General features: G+C 47.8%; 1 protein-coding gene across 1 annotated transcript; it reads left to right on the forward strand.

The window, feature by feature from the left end:
* Positions 1–9,401: 9,401 nt before the first annotated feature.
* Positions 9,402–22,790, forward strand: LOC130868907 (CD177 antigen-like). The gene is made up of 6 exons (XM_057760922.1): positions 9,402–9,532; positions 17,039–17,143; positions 19,404–19,544; positions 20,319–20,504; positions 20,596–20,721; positions 22,723–22,790. The coding sequence occupies exons 2-6, from the start codon at positions 17,080–17,082 to the stop codon at positions 22,788–22,790; spliced, it is 585 nt and encodes a 194-aa protein (XP_057616905.1). The 5' UTR covers positions 9,402–9,532; positions 17,039–17,079.
* Positions 22,791–23,196: the final 406 nt, after the last annotated feature.

Genomic DNA, 23,196 nt, shown 5'->3' on the forward strand with positions numbered 1-23,196 from the left:
TGCTGGTAAAGGGTCTCTAGATGTCTGAGTTACTGTGGTCATGGTTGGACTCCTTGATTAGTGATTTTCCTTCTATTACTTTCTGTAAGGCTGGATTTTTGGCTACGTATTGTTTAAATTTGTTTTTATCCTGGAAAATTTTGTTTTCTCCATTTATAGTGAACGAAAGCTTGGCTGGGTATAGTAGTCTGGGCTTGCATCCATGGTCTCTTAGTTTCTGCAGTACATCTATCCAGGACCTTCTGGCTTTCATGGTTTCCATAGAGAAGTCAGGTGTAAGTCTGATAGGTTTACCTTTATAAGTAACTTGGCCTTTTTCCTTTGCTGCTCTTAGTATTCTTTCTTTATTCTGTATGCTTTGTGTTTTGATTATTATATGGCGAGAGGATGTTTTTTTTTGATCCAGCCTATTCGGTGTTCTGTATGCTTCTTGAACCTTCATAGGTATATCTTTCTTTAGGTTGGGAAAGTTTTCTTCTATAATTTTATTAAATATATTTTCTGGACCGTTGAGCTGCGCTTCTTCTCCTTCTATTCCTACTATTCTTAGGTTTGGTCTTTTTATTGCGTCCCACATTTCCTGAATGTTTTGTGATGAGAATTTGTTGGCCTTGCTGTTTTCTTTGATCAGCGTGTTTATTTTCTCTATGGTATCTTCAGAATCTGAGATTCTTTCTTCTATCTCTTGTATTCTGTTGGTTATGCTTGTTTCTGTAGTCTCTATTCGTTTACCTAGATTTTCCCTGTCCAGCTGGCCTTCTGTTTGTGTTTTCTTCTTTGCCTCCATTTCAGTTTTTAAGTCTTGAACTGTTTCCATTATTTGTTTGATTGTTTTTCCTTGGTTTCCTAGGGTATCATTCACTGATTTACTCAATTCTTCAAACTTTCTGTTATACTTCTCATCCATTTCTATAAGGGCATTTTTTACATGCTGTTTAAGGGCATCAATCACTTTCATAAAGTCAATTTTATCTACTTCTTCATGATTAAGGTGTTCATGTCCTCCTGTTGTGAGGTCGCTGGGTTCTGGTGGTTTCATATAGTTTTTCAGATTGTTGGGTGAATTCTTGCATTGGCGCCTGCCCATCTCTTTCTCCGAATGCTCCCCTATGGATCTTCTTTTACCGGATCAGGTCTCCTTGCCTACTGATGTACTTTCCCAGTGATGGCACCCTGCAGTGATAGCTCTCCTGGTGCTCCAGTGATGTCTCTCCTGGTACCAATATCAGATCTCCGTGCCCAAAGACGGCTCTCCTGGTACCCAGATTAGCTCTCCCACTGATGGCTCTCCTGGTGCCAAGATCAGATCTCCGTGCAGGTTGGGTAGTTCGTAAACAAAGGCCTTACCTTGCTTGATGCAGGCAGGCTGGAGAGACAAAGGAAGTCTCGTCTGCCTACTTGCCCTGAGGATTTGCCCCCAGTGCCAGACAGACTGAGCTGGATGGTGTTATGTGCCCAAAGAGGAAAGGGGGCAGAAGGAAGAAGGGTTCGGAAATTTTTTTTTTCAATTAAAAAAAAAACACACCTGAGAGTCCACAAAGTCGCCAACCCACCTAAGTGGTGGGCTTGTCCCTATGATTTCCTAGCACACGCCTGATAGGGCTTTCCAGTCAAGTTACCAGGGGGGCGGTGCACAAGCCCCATCTACCATTTAATCTCACATGGAAAATCAATGCTGGTTCGGGAAAGTCCTGAACTGAACTTTCCATGTAGCCCCTTTAGGGACCTGGTTTCCTGATCTATACTTTGACTTGGGAAAGCTTCATGGTTGAACTAGGGTATCTGATATTAAATTACAAGAAGTCAACCATTTTTATGCTTGGCATAGACATGATAAAGATAAGGCCCACACAGAGACCAATGGGAGTCAATGGTTACTTCTGTACATCGCTGAGCTATGTCTCCACAGGTCACACCTGACAAAAGGACCCCAAGGATGAAAACTTTACAAGCCTATAAACTTAGAAGGAAAGCATCTCAAGGGGGAAATGAGAGGGTCAGAGAGCCAGAGTAGGGCCATGACAGGCTCTCCTAGCAGCCTTGGCAGAGACCAGACCTTAATTTCGCTTCACTGAAATGGACCAGAGTTGAATAATCAGTTTTCAGGAAAACCACAATTTATGGGCAACCATTCAGCAGGTGCCCCCAGCCTTCTGCTAGCTCACCAGGCACCTCACAGTCCCTTTGCTGGGTTAGCAGGTGCCTCACAGCCAGCTGTTCACTAATGATGGCTTTCCCTGTCCTGCAGCTGGAAGGTTCCTAACCACTGGATTCTTCCTCCAATCAGCCCTGGAGTAATCTTTCCTCCACCAGTCAGCCCCAGATTAATCCCTCCTCCCTGAAATTCCCCCAACTCCATTTAGAAGGAGCTTGTGACCTCCCTTTGGGGTTGTTAGTTGCCACCCCAACTTGTTGGAAACAATAAATGCTCTTGTTTACTGCGCATGTGACTGTTGGACTTTTCTTGGGGGATTCTCTCTGACCCTAACACTTTCGGGTTCCTAAGAGACCATCACTCTCTCTCAGGCAGTGAAGTGTTCAGGCTGCCTTGTGTTTCTCTGCCCTTAGTAGTCAAAGCAGCATGCTTGACTGTCGAACATGGAAGCTGGACAGGACAACTGGTCTTTGACATTAATCTGTGTTCCCTGTATAGCTTACACACTTCATTGTATCCTGGCAACTGCCGTTATATTCTGTTTCTGGTAAGAGGATAAAAAGTCTGATTGTTCTCAATAAAATGTCCACAGCCTCAGTCTTGCTGTGCACCCCTTGACCGGCCTAATTTGATTTCTCTCGGCTGTATCAGGTGACCTTGGCCGGGTGACAAGCACAGACACTTGTAGGCCTGGTTTCCATGGTGCTGTGCGACAAAACTTATCCTGGGGAGACTCAGCATACACATCTACCCACCCCAGATTGTGACCCCTTGGTTATCACTAAAGTCCAACTTGGTGAACCAATCAGTTTTATATTGGAGTTTACTTAAGAAAAATGTTCGGATCAAGAATTACTTACAGGAGAGGGCTGGAGAGATGGCTCAGTGGTTAAGAGCACTGGCTGCTCTTCCAGAGGTCCTGAGTTCAATTCCCAGCACCCACATGGCAACTCACAACTGTCTGTAACCCCAGTTCCAGGGTATCCGACCCTCACACCAGTGAACATAATAATAATAATAATAATAATAATAATAATAATAATAATAATAATAAAAGAATTACTTACAGGAGCAGAAATGACTCAAAGACAGCTCATCACCAAGCCCATCCCTGCCTGAGTGAGAGCTCACAGAGATGGGAACCTGGAGCACAGGGCACAGCCTGTACACAGCTCAACAGGCTAGAGGGCGTCTTCTCCAGGGGCTTCAGTTGTCCAAACCTCTTGCAGCCAGCTTGTCTGGGTTCTGCTTCTTCCAGGCAGCTGCTCTTAAGTCAGAGTCTCCTTGTAGGGTGACTAGTATGAGAGTCTCCTTTGCAGCTTTTACTGGTTGCCCTGGCAGGGAGGGGCCTGGTGAATCTGGTTAGCTTCAGGGACTTCCTGAAGCTATTATGAGTTGTTTAGCTTCTCTGCTTAGAAGCTTCCCTGAAGGGTTGAATGTTTCCATCTTACAAAACTTACACAATACTCAGTCCCTTTTTCAGGCTCTGACATTTTTTTTCTCTTCCTCTTCCATAGTGATTCCTGAGTCCTGGAGAGGTGACTATGTATGTTCACCTGTGGTTAAGAAGTAGGCCACCGTGCCACAGTGACTGTCTCTGGTTCTCAGGCGCTTCACTGGTGGTTGAGCTGAGACTGCTAACAAGTGATCTATAGGTGTAGACATGTCTTACGTGCAGTCTGATGGACACATCACGTCCATCTAGCAAAGCCATAGAAGTTGCTTCCCCCCTGGGAACCTACTGCCTCCCCAGCTACAGGTGTTTTCCTGACTTACAGTACCAGATGGGAACTTCCTCTTGTGGAATGGGCATTAAATTCAACCAGAAGGCTTTACCCATAATCGCCAAACTACTATGACAGAAGCAGGTACATGCTGTATGCATTTGGTATTTCAGCCTACAGGGTCCACAGCCAAGCAGAAATGCTGGTTTCAGGTCTCCACCAGCAGCCTACGTGGCCCCATTCAACACTGTGATAGGCAGCCAGCAGGGTGGAGTTTCCAGTTAAGTCCCAGCCTAACTTCTCCATGCCCTGCAGTGCCTTCAGCAATAGGGTCTTGTACGTTCAGATGCCTCTGTTGTACTCTCCCTCATAGCTACGATAAAATCCTTCTCCTCAACCATAGTGGACTGGTCACGTCCTTATTTTCTTCATGAGGTCTCTTGTTGCTTAGGTTCAATACCACACCCTCGGTGGTGCAGTGGCTCCCCCGTTTTTCCCACTCACAGAACTCTTCCCCAACCCCTATGTTCTCACTCTTTGAGTGGACGGCTTGTCTGGCCATACCCTGCAGCTGTAGCTGTTGAAGGGACTCTGGTAGGCCTGAGCATGACAAACATGGCTCTGGCAGGCCTTGCCCTTCCCTCATTCCCTCTGCCTTGCTAAAAACCATTGGATTACACTCTTAATGCTAGCCACCAAGGTCTGTCCCCTTATCTGGCCAGTTCCTCCTCCTGAGGCTGACAACCAAGACCCAGCTATTGAAGTATTAAATAAAGGTCAGCAATTAAAAGCCCCCTTTGGCTGCCCTAATTAACATGCCCAATCAAAATTAAACACCTTATCCTAACATGGGGCTTTCTCTTCTATCTTTACAAACTACCTTTTGCCTATGGGCCACGTCTGTCTCCTCTCCATCCAGAGGCGGTCCTTTGTCTTCTTCCTCCCTTGTTTCTTTCCCCTTCTCCCTCTCCCTCTGTCTTCTGTCTTTATCTCTCATTCCCTGCCCTCTGTCCCTCCGGGACAAATAAACCTCCTCTGTTCTGAGAACGTGGTCTTGCGGTGTCTTGCGCCGATACTGATCCTTTCGCTGATGCCGTCCATGACCTGGATTCGGTCTCCAGGACACCACATTGGCTCAGTTCTCGCACATTGGGACCTTCACTGACAGTCTTCTCCACCCAAGAGCCACCAATTGGTGAGTTTCCCGCTACACTCCCTACATTCTCTCCAGTCAGTGCGGTTAGCAAGCTTTGCTTACACGTTTGGAGACTGCCCCTCCCCCACTGAAAATCCTGTTGACAGGGTCTAGATTTCCACAAGGGACAACTGTGTCCTTTCTCTTGGTGATGGACTCTGGATGACGACCCCCTTTTCCCGGAGATCTCCTTATCACCTCTGGAGATACATGGAAACACCCCCTCTCTCCATGTCTGCTGGTGGGAATAGCTTCCACCACCTGGAAAATGCATACTTGATATTAACGATGCACTTTGGCACCAAACAATAACTCAGAATGTGTCTCTGCTTTCTCTTTTGTCTGCTCCATGCCCTCCGTGTGATTCTTACACTCTCTGAGTTTCTCTATACGCCACTGTTCCGTGCACATTGTTTCATGTCCTATTTAAGCCTCTGCGCACTGCAGGAATACTGACTGCCCGGCACTCTGTGCCCACTAGCTGCTGCACCTGCGCCTTGGCATGACCAGGAGTTACAATGAAATCCTGCTGTGCACCTATTCTGCCAGCACAGCCCTGCCCCATGCAGCCAATCCTACAGGCCTGTACAGCCCAGGCTGCCTCTAGCCCCCCAGAACCCCTACTTCCACTGCAGCTGTGCAGCTAGCTACACACACCCCCCTGCCACCACTGCACCAATGCCACAGGCACAGATGCTGCACCCCCTGCCACCACTGCACCAACGCCGCAGGCACAGATGCTGCACCCCTGCCACCACTGCACCAACGCCGCAGGCACAGATGCTGCACCCCTGCCACCACTGCACCAACGCCGCAGGCACAGATGCTGCACCCCTGCTCCTCAGGCCTGGGCTGCTCAGACCACTGCCACAGGCCACACCCCTAGTCGCTGCCACTCACTGCTGGCCAAAGGCAGCACAACCCCATTTTTCCTTCTGCTGTAAAGCCGTGAAAGACCCCCCCATACTTGAAAGACCCCCGTGCCCACATACTATGTTAAATTCTGCTAAAAATTTAGCTGGGCCCCCGGGCTCAGCCGATGCTAAAACTGGATATCTATGGGTTGCAGACTCACTGACTAGGCTAAGGAGAGGGATACTTCACCCCCCAAGACATCCTATCTAAATTGCCAACTTGCTACAGGGTGTTTTATCTGTCTTTATGGTTTTTCGGGGAAATTCGAGAACAGACATGGGGCCATTCCCAGGATGAGCTAAGCCCACCAATTTGAGAGCCAATGAAATGCTTGTACTATACTACCCTCTTATGTAATCATTTTTCCCTATAAATATGGCTGTTTGAATTTGCCCGGGGTGGGCAGTTGGCGTAAGCTACTGTTGCACCCTCAGGCGCCTGTGTAATAAAGACACCTCTTGCTGATTACATCTGTTGGCCTGAATTATTGAGACTGTGGGATTTCTCCCACCACCCTTGCAAACGAGGGTTTTTCATCTTGGAGGTCCCAGCGAGATGGATTTTTTTGGGGAGCCCCCCCTCAATAATTCAGATAACCATCAGGAGGTAAGCTGGCCGGCCGTTGTGTGTTTCGTTGTGTGGTTATGTGTTTCCGTCCGCCAGTCCGTCCGTTTGAAGTCGTTTGTACGTACAAACGCTCCGTAGGCTAAGTGAAGGAGGGAGCTGACGGGTTCCGTACTCCTCACTAGCCACCTGGCAGACGTGCCAGGGATTCCGGGGGCCCGATTTTTCGGGGTCCAATTTGTATCTGAGGGTGATCAGGCCACCCTGTTGGAGGATCGGAGACACTTCGCCGCTGCGCCTCCGTCTGAACTTGGCTTTACGCCGGTCTGTTGCTGCGCAGCTTCTGGCCTGCTGTCTGTGCTGTCTTTGTTAACTTTGTTTTATGTTTCGTGTTTTTAATTTTATGTTATGTCTTTTGCACTCGAGTTTAAGTCTGATACCATGGGACAATATGTAACCACCTCTGTGACCCTAACTCTAAAAAAAGGCTGCAGACCCAGCTGTGAAAATCCGAAAGAAACGCGGTAGTCTGCCCCTACCCACGCCTCTCTAGGCTGTACCTTCCTGGGGCTGTACTGCTGAACCGTCCTGCTTGCAGTTGCGATTACTGGAGAGTGCAGGTCTCTGGGGGAGGGAGCGGCCAGAGCAATCTTCGCCACAGGGCATGATGTGGCAGGGCACCCTGGCCACTGTCAGATTAGGGGGCAGCCGTGATCCCCGCTGTGGGGACTCTCCCAGCAGCCGCCATCACCATGGGCGAAAAGGCAGGCCCGGAGGGATTCACCACAGGTTCCAGCTGTGGGAGCTCACTAACGGGAGAGCCCTCTTAGCTGGAAAAAGCTAGCATTTACCGATGTCACCTCAGCCAAGCCTAGTGCTCTTCCAATCCTTGGGCTTAGTATGAGGGCTCAAGAGTCGCCTCTCTAGTGAACAATGTGGCATACCTGAGAAACTGAGTTGAGGCTTCCAGATGGCCGACCAATCCTGACCTGATAAGTGCCCTAGAATGGATTCCTCATGGGGCCTCTGGAATTCCATTCAGAGAAAAGCTACTAGGTTGCTGTGAGTACTGAAATGGAGTTACGGGAAGCTTGTGCTGTACATCTAGGAACTCACTGTGGACGGCTGAGGCTAGAGCCAGGTCCTGGGGGTCTCCTTTTCAAAGAGAAGGCTTGTTTTCCCTGGAAATTAAGGTGCTAGGGACTAAGTGGCAGCCCCCCTTCTGCAAATACCATGTTAAGCTTCATGCCAAAGATCTGTGGCCCTTGCCCAGGGGAGGTAGCTGGTGCTAGCACCAGGGCCAAGGAACTAAGGCCTCCTGTGGAGACACACATGCCAGCCGGGGTCCAAGCTGGTGCTAATTCCTCCCCACAGGACCCAGTAACCCTGGGAACCTGCAGTAGGCTGTTTTTCTGGGGTCAGATACCCTGTTAGATTACTTGCTTGCTGAGCTACCAGGGTTGCTATTTTAAATAGACCATATTTTATGTTAAAACCAAATAGATCCAAAAAAAAATAAATGAGGACAGTGTTTAAAAATAAAGTATCATGTACTGAGACCATGAGCTGGTAATGTAGCTATCTTCAAGATGGAGATGAATGCAACGGTATTCACAAACATTCAAAAGTGAGGCAAGAGATTGGGGTTAACAGTTGTGCCTGGTCATAGCTTATCATTACAATCTTGTCTAAAAATGACTTTCATTAAATAAGATGGCAGCTAGGGTTATCATCAAAGATACTATATAAATATAACTTAAAAAATGTGTGCTAAAAAATAAACTACAGATTGATAGTTTCTATATTTCTTACTATGCAGTGTATGCAAAATAAATAAATAAATAAATAAATAAATAAATAAATAAATAAATTCCCAGCTCTGTTTAGATGGGTACAGGACTACACTGTCTTCAAGAACTATTGCCATGTAAACAGCCCAGCTGAGCTTCTAAGTCAGCTCATGTTTAGATATAAATTTGACAGCTTGCAATGCTTATGATAAGATGGGGGTTCTGAGGTGCCCCACATGGCAAAGATCAACTAAAGCCTCTCACCCCACTACATCCACAATGATGATGTTGCTAAATGATGAATGGCTCTTTTGATTCTTTATAATGTTTATGGCTATTTAAAAACATGATGATTTTCATTTATTATTGATATAAAAGAGGTACATTTTGGGTTGTTTTCAGGTTCTGTCTATGATAAAATAATTCTGCTATGTAAAATAGGCCCAAAAGGGATATTGCTAAGTTTAAGGTAATATGTTACCTAATTCTAAAAATCCACCATACTAATGTTCAAAGTAGCTGTATCAGTTTGCATTTTTATGAGCAACGGAGGATTTTTATCCCACATTTCCTTAAACATAAATTGTCAAATAATGTTTTTAATTTGGTCATTTTTACAGGGATAAGATAAAAATTTAAAATTGTTTAATTTACATTTTTCTTATGATTAAGGATGTTATATTTAAGCAAATTTTAAATATTTTTCAGTCATTCTAAGTTCGTTTGTTGAGAGTTTACAGTTTTGGTCCGTAACATAATTTTATTAAAATATTTGTTTTTATGACGATTAAGTTTTAAGTTCTTTATATGGTTTTAAATTAATTAATAAAGATACCTTCTTATTCTACAGGCTGGTATTATGTTCTGTTAATTATATCCGTTGTTATACAAAGTTTTCCAGTTCTAGAGATCTTATGCATTGATTGTTTATCTCTAAGTGTCTATGCCACTGAGGCTATGTTTAAAAATGTATTTAAAACTTTTTTTATAAGGTTCAATGTTGTTGGTTTTATGTTAAGGTCTTTTGATTTGTTTGGATTTTAGTTTTGTGCATAAGAGATAAATATGGATCTATCTTCATTCTTCTACATGATGATGTCTAATTAATCCTTAAAGGGAGAAACTGACAGTCAAAATGCCGGGCTCATGGCAAATCTCAGGGGCAAGGCACCTCACTAATTCGGCCAAGGTAAGAGAGGTTCTCCAGGGGTCAGTTAGAATCTGTGTTCCTTAAATGTTTAATGGAGGTTTACAGGCATTTTTACCCAACCTCTAAAGGTCAACAGGTAGTGGTAGCCATGGCCTTCATAGGACAGTCAACATCAGATATAAGGAGAAAAGTTACAACAGGTAGATAGGCTGCAAGATGATAGCTTGCGGAATTTGGGGAGACAGAGAAAGAAAAAGGCGTAAAGCAAAAAAAAAAAAAAGGCAGGACTCAGATAGATAAGGAGCTTGGGCAACAGAAGATCAAAGACAAATAAAGATGGACAGAGACACCCTCTTGGACAAAGGCCAATGTGCTTATGACAAGAAAAAGGACATTAAATACCTTTATAGATTTTCTAAGGGACACAAGAACTGAGCACTCTTTAAAAATGGTTAAAACAGCCATTGAACAAACTGGACACTTTACGAACTATAAATTTAAAAAAGGACAAATAAATGACTCGTTCCTCCCTGGTCACCCCTGAATGTATGATCAAAGTCTTTTGCTGACCAAACGAGGGACTTTCGCCTTCCCTGTTGTTCTCAGTTCTGCAGGAGATGCAGGCTGCTTATCTGCCTCTGCCACGCCCTCCTCACTGAGGATGACCACCTCCCCCTGCCATCACCTTTGGAGAAATCCTTTCCTCCTAGCAACTGCCTTGGTGCTGTGCTTGCCCTAAAGCCCGCATGAGCCCTGGCCGCTCACCCTGCAGTCTCACTCCCCTGACCCATGTCAGACTGTGATAGAGCGCTCACGATGCTACTGCAGGTGCCCTCCTGCACCGGGCTGCTGCTCCTGTGCCCTGCTCACGTCGATGGACTACAGACCCTACCAGCATCTGCAGAAAGGACATGCAGCTGGCAGAACCACAGGCTGAGCTGTGCCAGGCAGAGCCGGAAATGATGGCAAAGCTTGCCTGGGGCACAAGGCTGGGGTCCTAACCAAGCAGGTATACAAAACTGAAGATAAGCGGAAGGCGGGGGCAGCAATGGCAGACAAAAAGCAAATGATCTGGGCCAATAGCCTCCCTGAAGGGATGTCAGCCCTCCCAGAAAGCTGAACTTATGACTTTGATACAAGCTCTACATGGCAGAGGATAAAGATAGCCATCATACATTGACCAGGACTGAGATAACCAATGTAATGGCTAAAAAGATCATAAAATTCCTCCCCAGGTTTGGGATGCCCGAGGTAATCATGTCAGATAACAGACCTGCCTTTGTTGCCCAGGTAAGTCATTGGGGATCAATTGAAAATTGTGCTTACCTACCCCAAAACTCAGGTCAGATAGATAGGATAAAAAATTCTAAAAAAAAATTTTTTTACAAATTGACATAATTGGCCCTGGAGACAGGCAAATAAAAAATGACTGCACAGACCTCCCTCCCCTGTTCGGTTCTGGGTTTAAAACACCCCGGGGCCACATGGATTAACCCCTTTTGAGATCCTGTACGGAGGTCCTCCTCCAGCCATAACTTTTTTATTTTGATATTGCTGATCCACCTCCCCTACCCTGCAGGCTCACTTGCAGTCCCTCCAGTTGGTGCAGCAAGAAATCTGAAAGCCCCTGGCAGCTGCTTACTAGGACTCAGATCGGGCTCCTGTGGTCCCTCACCCTTTCAAGATAGGTGACAGCATTTGGGTCCGGAGACATCAGACAAAAACTTCGGAACCACGGTGGAGAAGTTCATACACTACTCCTCACGACCCCAACTGCCCTAGAGGTGGACGGAATCACTGCCTGGATCCACGCATCACACTCAAAGCAGCCCAGCCAGAACACCTCATCGACAATCAGGACCTGGAGTCACCATGGAGGCTCCAGCGCACTCAAAACCCATTAAAGATAAGACTTGTCAGGGCCTAATATTAATCACGACCCTGGCCCTCCTTGTCCTAGATGCCAGGGTCTCAGGGAGCCCTCACATACCCAAACAACTTACTTGGCAGGTATTCTCCCAATGGGGGATATAGTCTGGTCTGTCACTCGCCTTTACCCTCCTGGTGCCTGGTGGCCCAATCTTAGCCCTGATTTTTGCCAGCTGGCTACAGCACTTGGGACTTAAGACATAGCTGCTTTTAAACATGATCAGCTAACACTTAATATGGAACCAACCTCAGGAGGCAATGGGGTAGAAGGCTGTTCCAGTCTTATTAGGTAGTGTCTTCTTGCTCCACTTGATTTTTATGTCTGCCCCCTGGATGGAAAAAATCAGGCTACTGCCCACCCATGTGGAGGCCTTGGGAAATATTTTTACATTACCTGGGGATGCGAAACCACAGGTGATGCATATTGAAACCCATCCTTCTCCTGGGATAAGATTATAGTCCACCATGGTTAAAAAAAAGCCCCCCCCCTTAAAAAATACTAAAAACAGGGGACTACAGGCATGAAACAGGTAAATGGTCCTACACCACGGGATACTGTCTACCCCTTAATATTTCTTTTACCCCTCAAGGAAAGCAGGATTATCAAAGCTGGTTTAATTGATCGCCCTGGTTTACAACCCTAATCTCCACAATCACGGGTCCTATAATTATTTTGATGCTCATACTCACCTTTGGGCCCTGTATCCTTAACAGGCTAGTCCAATTTGTTAAGGACAGGTTAACGGTTATCCAGACCATGGTCCTCACTCAGCAATACCATGCACTTAGGCAAATGGACCCTGAGGCCAGCCAGACCCCAGAGCAAGATGAATGGATATAAGATTCTATCCATAATAAAACCCAAGGGAGGAATGAAAGATCCCCCCCCATACTTGAAAGACCCCCGTGCCCACATACTATGTTAAATTCTGCTAAAAATTTAGCTGGGCCCCCGGGCTCAGCCGATGCTAAAACTGGATATCTGTGGGTTGCAGACTCACTGACTAGGCTAAGGAGAGGGATACTCCACCCCCCAAGACATCCTATCTAAATTGCCAACTTGCTACAGGGTGTTTTATCTGTCTTTATGGTTTTTCAGGGAAATTCGAGAACAGACATGGGGCCATTCCCAGGATGAGCTAAGCCCACCAATTTGAGAGCCAATGAAATGCTTGTACTATACTACCCTCTTATGTAATTCCCTATAAATATGGCTGTTTGAATTTGCCCGGGGTGGGCAGTTGGCGTAAGCTACTGTTGCACCCTCAGGTGCCTGTGTAATAAAGACACCTCTTGCTGATTACATCTGTTGGCCTAAATTATTGAGACTGTGGGATTTCTCCCACCACCCTTAAAAACGAGGGTTTTTCAGCCGGATGGCTGGCCTCTCCAGATTCCCTCTCCTAGGCACCTCCTAGTCCTCCAGCCCACTTTCCCTGGCCCAGTTCAGCCCAGCCAGGCAGGAAGGAGTCAATGCTCATGAGCACAGAACTCTAGGAGGCCCCCGTTCAACTGTCCATCTTTGCATTTTCCCTTCCCAGCAACCAAAATCCTAAACAAACTCACACCTTTCCTCCTCCTAGGAAGTACAGCTTCCTTAGGCCTGTGTCTGGGCTACTGCAACTCCCAAACCCAGCCTCTCCATCCCACATGCCAGCCCAACCCCCACCCATCTCATCCCTGCCTCCCACCCCCATCTCCCCTGCCACCAAAAGACTCCTTCCCTTCCTGAAAACTAATTCCCTCCCCCCTATTTTCCTAACTTAATCCTTACCTGTCCTGACATTTCTTTAAGTTTAAACTGAGCCACACAAAAATCTGATATTCTTTTTTTTTTTTTTTTTTTTTTTGATTTTCGATTTTCGAGACAGGGTTTCTCCGTAGCTTTTTGGTTCCTGTCCTGGAACTAGCTCTTGTAGACCAGGCTGGCCTCGAACTCCCAGAGATCTGCCTGCCTCTGCCTCCCAAGTACTGGGATTAAAGGAGTGCGCCACCACCGCCCGGCAAAAATCTAATATTCTGTAATCGTAAAGTTTATAGTGTTTATGGTTTATTTTGATGTTAAAGGATCTCCAATCAAATCTTTAACTCAAATTTTAAGGCTCAAACTTAAACTGTTAAAGATAATTAAGATACGTAAGTTAATAGTCACCTTATGAATAATCAAATTCTTTAATATGTCCAGAACTATACTTATTATCATGATTAATTACAGGAATAAGCTTTATTTGGCCTCCTATATGTGTCTTCATGGCTAAGCCTGTAATCAGGTAGCTTAATAAATACCTGGTCCTCAAATTTCTCAAACATCTGCTGAATATGGCATTTAAAATGAAAAACTTTCCACAATAAACAGACATCCCCTCCTAACAAGAAAGTTAAAGACAAATGGGACTCTGCATAGACAATGCCATCTGCACTGTGGTAATGCTCCTCATCAGACTGACCTGTCATTATCAGTAAAGACGATAATCTTGCCGACATGACAGCCCATCAAGCTCCCTTTCATCCCTTACCACTCACTCCAGGCTACCCTACTACATAACCCAGATAACAACATCCCTAACCCTCCTTCAAGGCAGGACACTCTCCAAACCCCGCTTGGTGTATCCATCCTTTCCCTCTGATGCCTGTTCCATCAAACTCACCCATTCCCCGCTGCCAACAATTCCCAAACAAAACAGATCTCACCTCTCTTCTACAGTCCCACTTTTCCTCTGTCCAAATGATTCTCTCACATCCACTACCAACTTCCTCCCCCAACCTGTCCAGATGTCTCAAATATCAAACACTCTGAACAAATACCACACTCCCGATTACAAGACACAGGCCAAGCTATCTCCTCTCTGACACACACACACACACACACACACACACACACACACACACACACACACAGCCAAACACTCATTTGGGGCAAGGTCACCCAACAAATTCTTTCCTCAACGTCACAGATCCCTCCTTCATTGCACCCCACTGCTTCCTCTCTGCCTCTCCTCTAAGCCCTTCTTTGGCCACATTGCCCCTGTTACCCTAGTTGCCAATGTCCCACCCCCACTGCTGACTGTAGCCTTGACCATCCAAGTCCCCCTTCGGAAATGAAAGCGAAGTTCTCTCAACCTTTACAGGCTGTTTCTGTCATCATTTGCTAAGAGCCTCCCCAGTCACCCATGTTCCCCAAATATCTCAATTTCAGAAACCACCTGAACCCCACAGAAAGACTATTTTGCTGCAATGGAAACCCCTCAAAATGTTTTCTCCCCAGCACAGCCAGACCCCACTTTCAGATGACAATTTTTCCCTGACTAACCTTATATCACCAATCTAAATGGTCAATGGCTCCACTCAAGAACTCTTGAACAGACTCCAGACTCCTGCCAACCTACAGCCTAAGCTTTCCTGCCTATTCCTAGGGTTGGGATTCTTCTTCCCAACAATAAGGACCATAGACCTAGGGGTTTCAACTGTACATCCAAGATAGCTTCCCTAGACTCCTTAACTTTACCTCTGTCCATAGTCCATCTGCCCCAACAAATCAATTCCAGCCCCAGCAACAGCTGTTTCTTGGAATGTACATCCTGGTCCAGCCTCACAGACTACACTTCCCAATAGTACAACTGGTGAAGCATCCTGCTTTTCCCAGCCTTGACCAGCAACTCAGCTTCCTTGGGTCCCTAATGTCATCAGAAAGCACCCACAGAGAGAGTGCCCAATACCCAATAACCCGATAATAAAACAAAAATGTGGCATGTCCACCAACAGATGAAGAAAGCATGGTGTGTGTGGTGCAATACTAAGTGGCCATGATCAACAAAATCCTCCCGTTCTCGGGACCCTGTGAAAAGCCCAGTCAGCCAGAGTCAGAAAGATAAACGGCACAGGTTGGGAATATAGACAGAAGGGACCTGAAAGGAGAGGACTGAGAGAAGGTGGAAGGGGAACAGAAGGCATAAATGTGAACAAGGGGCCGGGGCTCATTTTCAGTTACACAAGAGAGTCATCTTTGGTAAAAAGACTTTACCTCAAAATATAATAATCGCCTGAAGTACATTACATGATCTTAGGAGAAACTTGCAACGAAACTAATTAATATGTTACTATTTCAAAGGAAAGTGCGGGTCAGAAAGTAACTTAGCAGGTGGAACCCCCTGTCCATGAGCCTGAAATCCAAACTGACCCCAAAAATTGCCCCCTGTCATGTGCACCTTGACATATGATTGTCCACACATATGCACACAAGATATACTAAAACGTAATAAAAGAACTGACGATTGTGTATAATCTGAGTGGTCATCCGCACAGCACTGACGAGGGTAAACATCCGTTACAGCAGTCGGTGCTGTCACCTGCTCGCTGCTTATGGGTACAATTTAGAAACATTTCAAGTGACAGAACAAAAGACCTTTCACCACGCAGTCTTCCAGGATACCATGTGACCCTGCAATTGGCAGATGACCTCAGCAGCAACCGCCACGGACACCACCGACCGTTGCCCAACTTTACCTTTCTACGCATGCGTGCATCATGAAGAGGCCAGTAATTGGCATCTCTGGGACCAATGAGATGCAGCGATTCTCCAGGTTTATCCAATGTTTTCAAAGGATTCTCATAAGCCAATGAGACTTCGAGTGTATTATCTGACCCTGAAGTTGCTTCATTCAGGGACCCTGAGAGGGGACAGACACGAGACTGGAACGCATCGGGGAGCGCCTTCCAAGCCCAAGATCTGGTGAGGGCATTGTGGAGCCAGAAAGATTCTGCTGCTTAAAAAGAAAAGGAACAGTGAGGGACCAGATCTCTGAGACCTGGGGAAAGAAGCCAGTGAAGAAGAGCAGGGGAAAGAAGGGGACAGGGGTCAGCGGTGGGATTGAGTCTGAGGGAGGAGGCTGGCCTGGACTCTTGAGTCCCAGGGAGGGGGTCTAGATACGTAGGCCTGAGTTTGATAAACAGGGACAGAATCTTGGGTCTGAGGGAGAACTGGTCCTGGGTTCCGGAATCTGAAGGAAGGGGGCTTTGCTCTTAGGAGGCTGGGATTGTTCTCTGGTTCTGGATTCTCGAGTCTCAGTTCTGGACTTTGTGTCAAGGAAAGAGTCTGGATACTAGATGGCCACCGTGGCTGCAGGAGGAGGCCGCTGTGGCTATTCCTTCATGCGGGGAACTGGGTTCTGTACACTTAGGCCTGAAGCTTGTCCATCAGAACCCTGGGTCCTGTGAGGTGGGAGGAGCACAAACCAGATTCCACATTCCTAGGATGGACAAACCAGGGCCCTCAGAATCCGAGGTCTGGGGGAGCTAGATGCTGAGAGCTGGGACTCTGAGACCTGGAGAAGGTTCTGCCTGGCACCTGAAGTCCTGAGGCTTAAAGCAGAGGGCTCCCCGACCCGGTATCCTGCATCTGGACACTGAAGGAACAGAGCTGCTGGGTTCTTGGTGTAGGGAATCCGTGGCTGAGTCTAAGAATTGCAACCAGAGAACATGAGTCCCAGGACATTGTAACTTCCAAGCAACTCAGGACGGACTGGCTTCACTTTCTTGTGTCCCCTAAAGTTGGCATTGGCCAGAAACCAGGGGCTAATCTCTGTCTGTGTGGCTGAATTGTCTCCTGTTCTCCATCAGTTCCCAGGTCCTGATCAGCTCTTCCCAGCCTCAGAGAAGTCATGGCAGCCTGCTGCATCCAGTACTTATGGCTCCTCTTCGTGCTGGGCTTCACCCCCTTCTCAGGTGAGGATGCAGAGGAAGAGCAATGGGCACACCTTCATTTGAGAGTCTTCACTGAGAATCTCTTAACAGACTGGGGGAGGAGGAGAATGTGTGCAAAGACCCCGAGGAGGACTACGTGTGAGACACCCCTTACTCTACTGAACCACTTTGGTCACCCAAAACCTGCCCAGATTTTCAGAGAGAAGTCAAACCTTATGTGTTCCTTGGTCCTTTGTCAATAATGGGAGCCACCATAGTGTTCCCCTGCCACCTGCTCCTTGCCTTGGCCTGCGTAGTTCTGTCACCCGAGGATGCGGTTCTCTCTCCCTTTGTTCTATGACACTGTGTGCTGTCCCCTAGCCTGGAGGACTGTCTATGTGCCACAGTGACTGAGAGTGGTGGGTGCACGGACAGTAGGAAGGACGAGTCACACGGGCCTCTGGGCCAGGCTAAGACTTCGGAAGGTTTTCGATGTGTTCTCATTTTTCTAATTATGTATAGGGGAGTGTCTGTCTGTCCCTCTGTCTGCCAGCCTGTCCATCTGCTTGCCTGCCTGCAAGGAGGGTATGTGTTCCTAAGTGCTGGACACTAAACTCGGTACTTCCAAGGGAGCAAGTGCTCTTAACCCCTGAGCCATCTCTAGAACCCTTTAAGAAGTCAGATTTATTCTGGAGGAGATAGGGGCCTATCAGAATTTTCTGTCTTCTCAGGGCTTCTTAGAGTTTCTCAGAACCCTGACATGATTACCTCATCCATTAACAGGACCCCAATGCTGGGTGGTAAAGAAGGTGGGGGAGAAGTAAAAAGGGGATCAGAGAGACCCAGGACAGGCAGGCAAAGGCCCTGGCATCTTGCAGCTGGGGGGCAGCATTAGAGGCAGCCACAGTGCTTAGGTGCTGCAGTTGCTGTGCAGCAGAAGCCACAGGGTTTCCTAGAGAATGCAGCAGGGGCTGGAGGGAAAACATGGATGAGAATTTGGGCAGCTCTGCCTCTTGTGCCCCAGGGGAAGGAGCCACCTTTGAGCAGGATGGGGAGGATGTGGTGGGATGGAGCAGAGAGTGCAGATCTGGTTGCAGGAGCGGGGCAGCTGAGCTGCACATTCTCCCCTGGGAAATGAGGAGATGGCCAGCGCCGCACTGGGGGCCATCAAGAGGATGCGCTTGTGAACACCCAGTCCCAGATCCCAGAATTTCTGCATCCTGGGGCACATGAGGTCTTGCCATGATTACGTGAGGTCGTCAGGGAAGGTCAAGCTCAAGGTCCTCTAACTGGACTGCTGTGTTCAACCCTGATCTAAGGAAACTGAAAGCCAAAATTCCGAGTCTAGCTCTGCCACCTCCTGCCTGGATGACACTGGACAAATCCCCAACACTTCCTGCCTCTGCTTCCCTCCCTTGAGAATGCTGCCACCTGCTGTGGAGCTGTGGTGAGGAAGTGAGGCAGTCCTGTCAACAGTGAAGACAGGAGCTGGCTCTGCAGTCCCAGTGCCCCAGAGGTAGAGGCTGGAGGACTGCCAGAGGGAGGCCAGCCTGGACCATGCAGCTAGAGCCTGTCTCAGACACACACACACACACACACACGCACACACACACACACTCCCATGAGCACCAACATGAACACGCAGAAAGATATAGCGCCAGGCCACCTTCCTCAGCATTCTAATGTGTAATTGAACTTTCCTTTGGGCTTCCACTTTAAAAATAATCACACGGATATATCTTATTAACTATGAAAGCTCGGCCTTAGCTGAGGCTAGTCCCATTAGCTCTTATAACTTTAATTAACTCATTTATGCTCGTGAACCTTTTGCTGTGTGGCTTTTACCTTTCTTTCATTCTGTATGTCTGACTCTCTCCCTGTCTCCTTGATGTTGGTGCACACCTGGATTCATCTCCTCCTTACATTCTCCCTGCCCAGAAGTCCCGCCAATCAGCTCTTTATTGAACCAGTCACAGCACTACATTTTCACAAACACCCCACAACGCTAAGGAGGATATAAAACCAGATGGGGAGTATAGAATGGCCTAAGAGGGGCCCTCCGTGGAGGAGCAAGTCTTCCTCAGGAGGCTCTGAGAGGAGCAGGTGCTCAGGGAGGAACAGGGTGAATGGAGCTGCAGGCTTGGGGACTGTGACTTCTGAGTCCCTTAATCCAGACGGGGATGTCACAGTCAGGGCATGGGGATATGACTTGGAGTGTGATGGCTACCCTTAGCCCAGAAGCTGAGGGGCAGACATGGTGGCTCCCTGACTTCACTAATCCTGGTGATTTTTCTCTCCATAGGTGCTCTGAAATGTCACAATGGGACCATGGTGAAATTTGGCAGTGGTTTCACTAAGGAAGTTGTTGACTGGTCCCCGCAGGGCTTCACACAAGCTGGACCTAAGGAGATTTGTCAGGAGACATTCCTGATAGTAGACGTAGGTGTGTTCGAAGAGATGCATGTCCACACTCCTGCGCAGGCCATCCCTGTCCTGCCCTGTCTTCTCTTTCCTGCAGTTCCTGTTCAGCTCCCTTCATGCCTGGGTTCCTCTCTCTGTGCCTTGTTTCTAGACTTCATCCCTAGCAGCACATGAACTGGGTGTGGTGGCAGCTGCCTGTGGTGGCAGCACGGAGCTGCGGGTGGAGACAGTCAGCTTCATCTGCAGCGATATAGGGAGTTCCAGAGCAGCCTGGACTAGATGAGACTCAGGGCTGGGGAAGAGTGCGGAAAGGGGAGGGAAGGAGGGAGAGATGGAGGGAGATAGGAAAGGGGCAGGGAAGGAGGGAGAGGTGCAGGGAGGAGGATAGAGAGAGGAAAGAAGCTGAGTGACTGACTGTATGGGACTCTGTTAAACCACTGAGTCCTGCAACTTTACAGGAAGTGGGGAAAGGAGAAAGGAACAGAGCGTGGGAGCCAGCTGTGGGTGTGAAGGACAGAGTGTGGAGAAAAATCCCGCAGGGTTGAAGAGATGGTGAGCCCAGTGAGGCTGCAGCCTGTGGGAGGGGCTCAGGGAGACTGTGGAGACAGTGGGCAGCAAGGTCTGCAAGGGGGTGGGGCAGAAGGAGCCAAGCTTGAGCTTCAGGCTTTGACTGACACAAAACATGCTGAATTGTGTCCTTCCTGTGACTGGGAGCTTCAAGGGACCCAAGAACTGGGCTCCCAGGCCTTGCCTTCTTCCCCATTCAGTTCTGGCTTTCACTCTTGTACCCTCGTAGGTGCAAAATCTGTCCTAGTGTGGAGCAAAGGGTCCGGTCTCCCTAGGCAGTGGAGTAGTGACCGTGTTGAGGAGATTGCCAAAGGACCTGGAATACAGGCTGCCATGTATATCAACTTCTGTGAATTTGATGATTGCAACAATGCTACCAGCAGTGAAGCCACACTTGGCCACTTTCACTTTGAATGTATGTGATCTGGGGACAGAAAACTGCAGGAGGACTGCCTGTGCCAGCAGCTGAGAGCACACTGTGCAGCTTCCTCCTCATCTCTCCTCAGCCTCCTATGACACAAAATCCTTCCAGTGCCCTGTTTGTTTGACGAATCAGAGGTCCTGCCCCTCCAATCTTGTCTTCTGCCCTAAGGACACTGGTTGCTATTCTGGTACTCTGAAAATTAAGGGAGGTGAGTACAGAGGTCTGTATCCTGGGATTAGGGAGACTCAGGGCCTGACTCCAGGGACTCAGGAGGTGGAGGGGGGCTCCTGGGTCTGAGAGGGGAGGTCAGAGGCCTGGACTGCTGTAGCAGAGGGAGTGTGGCTGGATTCTAGAAGCCTAGGTCTGAGGGAAAAATTCAGGACTTGGGCTCCTGGGTCCACAGGAGGAGGTCTGGAATCTGGATTCCTGGGTAGAAGGTCTTTAGGTTTACTGAACTATCCTTCCCTTTGCCCCTTGACTGGATCTTCATCTTCTAGGTGGGGTCAATGAATCTCTTCTCATTGAAGGATGTCTGCAGTTGACTTTTAAAAGTATATTTCGGGGTGTATTTGAAATGGGGATCTTTGTCTTTGGGGAAAAGGTGAAGAAGTTACTGACTGCAAATTCATTCTCCCCTCTGTTTGTCCCTGGCACCTCCCTGGCTTGGGTGTTAGCGCTGGGGCTCTTCTTAGTCCTTTGTTTGGAGGGCTTCATCCTCTCTGCTGAAACCATTTCACCGTAACTCTTAACCCCTCATGGCCACACACACAACCCTCCTCCTATGTCATAACCTAAGACCTTACACTTAGAAGCTTTCTTCTGAGCCATCACAGTGCCGACACCCCTTACCACACGATGCTGACTCCTGATATTTATATATGGGAGCCACTGATCTCACCCTGTGCCAGTGGGACACACTAATAAAGTTACTGTTTATCTCCAAATCCTGGGTTTCTCTGTGTGAGGAGATGCACAGCACTAGTGGGACCATTGAGAGTCTGCTGCCAAGCCCTGGCCTCCGTGGTGCAGTGTGACAAAATGTTCTCTGGGGAGACTCAACATGCACATCTACTCAGCCCAGATCTGACACCTCGACAGAACAAAATACAGATGCCATCAAAGTCCAACTTGGTGAACCAATGAGTTTTGTATTGGGGTTACTTACACGAGTATGTATGGGTCAGATATTACTTACAGGAGCAGAAATGACTTGGAAAAGGCTCATCACCAAAGCCACCCCTGCATGAGTGACAGCTCACAGAACTGGGAACCTGGAGCCCAGGCACAGACAGCAGGCAGCTCAACAGGCTGGAGCGTCTTCCAGGTGCCTCAGTTGGTCTAAACCTCTTGCAGCCAGCTCGTCTGGGTTCTGCTTCTTCCTCTCAGCTGGTCTGGTCTGCTCTGAGTCCCCTCTGCAACTTTTACTGCTTGCCCTGGCAGGGAGGGACTTGGGGACCTAGCTGGCTTCAGGGACTTCCTGAATTTATTTTGAGTTGTTTAGCTTCCTGCTTAAGCAGCTTCCCTGCAGGATGGAGTGTTTCCATGTCAGAGGAAACAGCTACACAGCGTGGGTGACTCCAAGGTTTCTTTCCACCCTGCGCCTCCAGAGTCATCCTGGTGCTGCAGCTAGGGCCTTGCTGTGACCTGGGAGGTCACTGGTCACTGGGCCTTACTCTAACCTGTGATCCTCAGCTTCTCTTGTGTGTGTGTGTGTGTGTGTGTGTGTGTGTTTGGTTTTCTCTTTCTATAATGTGGCTTCTGGGGCACTGAACTCAAAACATCAGGCTTGGAAAAGGTGTCATTACCCACATTTAACTATCTCACTGATGGATGTTCTTAAGAGTTTTCATTCTGGGAAGAAACTTGCGTCCTGCCCAGCAGGGCTCCATGAGGGAGGAGCACGGGATTCACTTTCCAGTATCACTGTCCTTTTGGGCAGGCACAGGCTGAACCAGAGACCAGTAAGGCAGCTCTCATAGACCTGACACCCACATTGCTGAGACAAGGAAAGTCCAGAAGAGTGAATCTGGACAGGTAGAAGTATCCACATGAGGCCACACACCCTCCTCGGTGGATTAATTAATCTCTTTCAGGTGATGCAAACCTGAAAACAAGATAGATGGAGGGAAGGTTTATTGGTGGAATGGTATCTCATTGTAGACAGGAAGTGTGGAGGTGGGCACGGAACTGGGACCTTCTCATCTCTAAGGATCCAAACACAGGGAGATTGGAATGATGGTCCAGCCATGGCATGGTGCCCTGCCCACAGTCATGTAGGCCGTCCCCACTCCATTCATCCTCTCTGGAAAGACACTCAACAGACACACCCCCAACAGTGCGTTATATCAATGCCCTAGCTGTCTCTCAATCTCATTCCTTGCCAAAAGATATTAGCCACTATACTTATCTTCCACCCTTTTTCTTTGTTCAGATGTTGGAGTCTTCCCTACAGAAGGCACACTATCCCATGAGCCATTGCCCCATCTTGTAATGTTTTGTAATAATCACAATGTCCACCTCAGTTCACACCATGAGCAGAAGAGAACAGAGTTTACACAGAACAGCAGCTCAGGTCTGGCGTGACAGCTGATAACCATCAGAACTGCCTTTGAATACCCACCTCATCTTCCCCAAACCACGCCTCCATATCCCTTCCTGGGCTGATAGTTGTGTGCCACCACAC

The sequence above is a fragment of the Chionomys nivalis genome, chromosome 2, assembly GCF_950005125.1.
Source record: "Chionomys nivalis chromosome 2, mChiNiv1.1, whole genome shotgun sequence".
Taxonomy (NCBI): Eukaryota; Metazoa; Chordata; class Mammalia; order Rodentia; family Cricetidae; genus Chionomys; species Chionomys nivalis.